Source organism: Oncorhynchus gorbuscha, unplaced genomic scaffold (genome assembly GCF_021184085.1).
Source record: "Oncorhynchus gorbuscha isolate QuinsamMale2020 ecotype Even-year unplaced genomic scaffold, OgorEven_v1.0 Un_scaffold_4672, whole genome shotgun sequence".
NCBI classification, from domain to species: domain Eukaryota; kingdom Metazoa; phylum Chordata; class Actinopteri; order Salmoniformes; family Salmonidae; genus Oncorhynchus; species Oncorhynchus gorbuscha.
Window position 1 is genome coordinate 12,501 of NW_025748641.1, and position 5,007 is coordinate 17,507.

At 49.1% G+C, this 5,007-nt stretch overlaps 1 protein-coding gene across 1 annotated transcript in view; it reads left to right on the plus strand.

Annotated features, from left to right (window-relative positions):
• Window positions 1-2,446, plus strand: part of LOC124028688 (NEDD4-binding protein 2-like) — a gene marked incomplete at its 5' end in the record, with an annotated part of 8,195 nt that extends 5,749 nt beyond the window's left edge. The window contains one exon of the mRNA XM_046340686.1: window positions 2,236-2,446. Within this exon, the coding sequence (XP_046196642.1) occupies window positions 2,236-2,281 (46 nt within the window). The remainder of the gene's footprint in view (window positions 1-2,235) is intronic.
• Window positions 2,447-5,007: the final 2,561 nt, after the last annotated feature.

The window sequence follows — 5,007 nt, forward strand, 5'->3', positions numbered from 1 at the left end:
TACGGGTACCTCAACACACACACTGGGCTACGGGTACCTCAACACACTGGGCTACAGGTACCTCAACACACACACGGGGCTACAGGTACCTCAACACACACACGGGGCTACAGGTACCTCAACACACTGGGCTACAGGTACCTCAACACACTGGGCTACAGGTACCTCAACACACACACTGGGCTACAGGTACCTCAACACACACACTGGGCTACAGGTACCTCAACACACTGGGCTACAGGTACCTCAACACACTGGGCTACAGGTACCTCAACACACTGGGCTACAGGTACCTCAACACACTGGGCTACAGGTACCTCAACACACTGGGCTACAGGTACCTCAACACACAGGGCTACAGGTACCTCAACACACAGGGCTACAGGTACCTCAACACACACACTGGGCTACAGGTACCTCAACACACACACAGGGCTACAGGGTACACACACACACTGGGCTACAGGTACCTCAACACACACACTGAGCTACAGGTACCTCAACACACTGGTCTACAGGTACCTCAACACACTGGGCTACAGGTACCTCAACACACTGGGCTACAGGTACCTCAACACACTGGGCTACAGGTACCTCAACACACTGGGCTACAGGTACCTCAACACACACACTGGGCTACAGGTACCTCAACACACACACTGGGCTACAGGTACCTCAACACACACACTGGGCTACAGGTACCTCAACACACTGGGCTACAGGTACCTCAACACACTGGGCTACAGGTACCTCAACACACTGGGCTACAGGTACCTCAACACACTGGGCTACAGGTACCTCAACACACTGGGCTACAGGTACCTCAACACACAGGGCTACAGGTACCTCAACACACACACTGGGCTACAGGTACCTCAACACACACACAGGGCTACAGGGTACACACACACACTGGGCTACAGGTACCTCAACACACACACTGAGCTACAGGTACCTCAACACACAGGGCTACAGGTACCTCAACACACAGGGCTACAGGTACCTTAACACACTGGGCTACAGGTACTTCAACACACTGGGCTACAGGTACCTCAACACACTGGGCTACAGGTACCTCAACACACTGGGCTACAGGTACCTCAACACACTGGGCTACAGGTACCTCAACACACTGGGCTACAGGTACCTCAACACACACACTGGGCTACAGGTACCTCAACACACACACTGGGCTACAGGTACCTCAACACACACACTGGGCTACAGGTACCTCAACACACACACTGGGCTACAGGTACCTCAACACACACACTGGGCTACAGGTACCTCAACACACTGGGCTACAGGTACACACACACACACACACACTGGGCTACAGGTACACACACACACTGGGCTACAGGTACCTCAACACACTGGGCTACAGGTACCTCAACACACTGGGCTACAGGTACCTCAACACACTGGGCTACAGGTACACACACACACACACTGGGCTACAGGTACACACACACACTGGGCTACAGGTACCTCAACACACTGGGCTACAGGTACCTCAACACACACACTGGGCTACAGGTACCTCAACACACACACTGGGCTACAGGTACCTCAACACACTGGGCTACAGGTACCTCAACACACTGGGCTACAGGTACACACACACACACTGGGCTACAGGTACCTCAACACACTGGGCTACAGGTACCTCAACACACTGGGCTACAGGTACCTCAACACACTGGGCTACAGGTACACACACACACACTGGGCTACAGGTACACACACACACTGGGCTACAGGTACACACACACACACTGGGCTACAGGTACACACACACACACACTGGGCTACAGGTACACACACACACACTGGGCTACAGGTACCTCAACACACTGGGCTACAGGTACACACACACACACAGAGCTACAGGTACACACACACACACACACTGGGCTACAGGTACACACACACACACTGGGCTACAGGTACCTCAACACACTGGGCTACAGGTACAGGGTCCTTCTGTAGCTCAGTTGGTAGAGCATGGCGCTTGTAACGCCAGGGTAGTGGGTTCGAATCCCGGGACCACCCATACGTAGAATGTATGCACACATGACTGTAAGTCGCTTTGGATAAAAGTGTCTGCTAAATGGCATATATTATTATTATGTCAATACTAGGTAACACGACACACTCACCCTCTCCCTGCCCCCTCTCTCCCCCTCTTTTTCTACCCCCTCTCCTCTCTCTCTCTCTCTGCCCTCTCCCCAGGTTTACTGAGCCTAAGCCAGGTCTGTTGTTGGTGTGTCTGAACTGAGATGAAGCTGTCATGTGACTGACTGTCCTTATCAAGACACTACAGTCTCCTCTCCCCTCTCCCCTCGAATCTACCTCTACCACTTCCTCTCTCACATACACAAAAAACACACCCTCTCTCTCTGTCTCTCTCTCTGTCTCTCTCTCTGTCTCTCTCTCTGTCTCTCTCTCTCTCTCTCTCTCTCTCTCTCTGTCTCTCTGTCTCTGTCTGTCTCTTTCTTTCTCTCTCTCTCTCTGTCTCTCTCTCTGTCTCTCTCTCTGTCTCTCTCTCTGTCTCTCTCTCTGTCTCTCTCTCTGTCTCTGTCTGTCTCTTTCTTTCTCTCTCTCTCTCTGTCTCTCTCTCTGTCTCTCTCTCTCTGTCTCTGTCTCTCTGTTTCTGTCTCTCTGTCTGTCTCTTTCTCTCTCTCTCTCTGTCTCTCTCTCTCTCTCCGTCTGTCTCTACCTCTACCTCTCTCTCTCTGTTTCTCTCTCTCTGTCTGTCTCTACCTCTACCTCTCTCTCTCTGTTTCTGTCTCTCTCTCTGTCTCTCTGTCTCTGTCTGTCTCTCTCTTTCTCTCTCTCTCTCTGTCTCTCTCTCTGTCTCTCTCTCTGTCTCTCTCTCTCTCCCTCTGTCTCTCTCTCTCTGTCTCTCTCTCTCTCTCTCTCTCTCTCTCTCTGTCTCTCTCTCTGTCTGTCTGTCTCTCTCTGTCTCTAACAATTATTTTAATAGCTGCCGAAGAAATCGTCTTAATCTATTTTTAGGTCTTCACTGTTGCCATGTTTGTACAATATTTGTGTTTTTTGTATGAAACTTTATCAGGATTTACAAACAATGACAGAGCAAGAGTTCATTTTAAATTATATTACATGTAGATTTTATAAAACCATGTCAATCTAAGTGTATATATCATTTATCTTAACATGGTGTTTCTGTAATGGTCAATGTGTGGGGTTATTTACATTTTAAGAGAAGTTATATCATTTTATATCATTTTAAGAGAAGATATCTGGCCCGTTTATACATTAGATCAGAAGTGATATCTGGCCCGTTTATACATTAGATCAGAAGTGATATCTGGCCCGTTTATACATTAGATCAGAAGTGATATCTGGCCCGTTTATACATTAGATCAGAAGTGATATCTGGCCCGTTTATACATTAGATCAGAAGTGATATCTGGCCCGTTTATACATTAGATCAGAAGTGATATCTGGCCCGTTTATACATTAGATCAGAAGTGATATCTGGCCCGTTTATACATTAGATCAGAAGTGATATCTGGCCCGTTTATACATTAGATCGAAGAGTATTGACAGTGTTGACAGAAACAGTGTTTGGTTTTGTTCTACTTTATGGCTGTCCCAAATGTCCCTCTATTCTCTATAGAGGGAATCCGAATGGCCCTCTATTCTCTATAGAGGGAATCCGAATGGCCCTCTATTCTCTATAGAGGGAATCCGAATGGCCCTCTATTCTCTATAGAGGGAATCCGAATGGCCCTCTATTCTCTATAGAGGGAATCCGAATGGCCCTCTATTCTCTATAGAGGGAATCCGAATGGCCCTCTATTCTCTATAGAGGGAATCAGAATGGCCCTCTATTCTCTATAGAGGGAATCCGAATGGCCCTCTATTTCTATGGAGGGAATCCTAAAGGGTAGGAATTCTCCTATAGAGGGAATCTAAATGGCCCTCTATTCTCTATGTTTAGGGAATCCAAACTCCTAAAGGGTTAGGGACTGACTCCTAAAGGGTTTATGGACGGACTCCTAAAGGGTTTAGGGACCGATTCCTAAAGGGTTAGGGACCGACTCCTAAAGGGTTAGGGACCGACTCCTAAAGGGTTAGGGACCGACTCCTCCTAAAGGGTTAGGGAAAGGGTTAGGGACCGACTCCTAAAGGGTTAGGGACCGACTCCTAAAGGGTTAGGGACCGACTCCTAAAGGGTTTAGGGACCGACTCCTAAAAGGGTTAGGGACCGACTCCTAAAGGGTTAGGGACCGACTCCTAAAGGGTTAGGGACCGACTCCTAAAGGGGGTTAGGGACCGACTCTAAAGAGTTAGGGACCGACTCCTAAAAGGGTTAAAGGGGGACTGACTCCTAAAGGGTTAGGGACTGACTCCTAAAGGGTTAGGGACCGACTCCTAAAGGGTTAGGGACTGACTCCTAAAGGGTTAGGGACCGACTCCTAAAGGGTTAGGGACCGACTCCTAAAGGGTTAGGGGACTAAAGGGTTAGGGACTGACTCCTAAAGGGTTAGGGACTGACTCCTAAAGGGTTAGGGACTGACTCCCTAAAGGGTTAGGGAAAGGGTTAGGGACTGACTCCTAAAAGGGTTAAAGGGACTGACTCCTAAAGGGTTAGGGACTGACTCCTAAAGGGTTAGGGACTGACTCCTAAAGGGTTAGGGACTGACTCCTAAAAGGGTTAGGGTTAAAGGGTTAGGGACTGACTCCTAAAGGGTTAGGGACTGACTCCTAAAGGGTTAGGGGTTAGGGACTGACTCCTAAAGGGTTAGGGGTTAGGGACCGACTCCTAAAGGGTTAGGGGTTAGGGACGGACTCCTAAAGGGTTAGGGACTGACTCCTAAAGGGTTAGGGACTGACTCCTAAAGGGTTAGGGGTTAGGGACTGACTCCTAAAGGGTTAGGGGTTAGGGACTGACTCCTAAAGTGTTAGGGACTGACTCCTAAAGGGTTAGGGGTTAGGGACTGACTCCTAAAGGGTTAGGGGTTAGGGACCGACTCC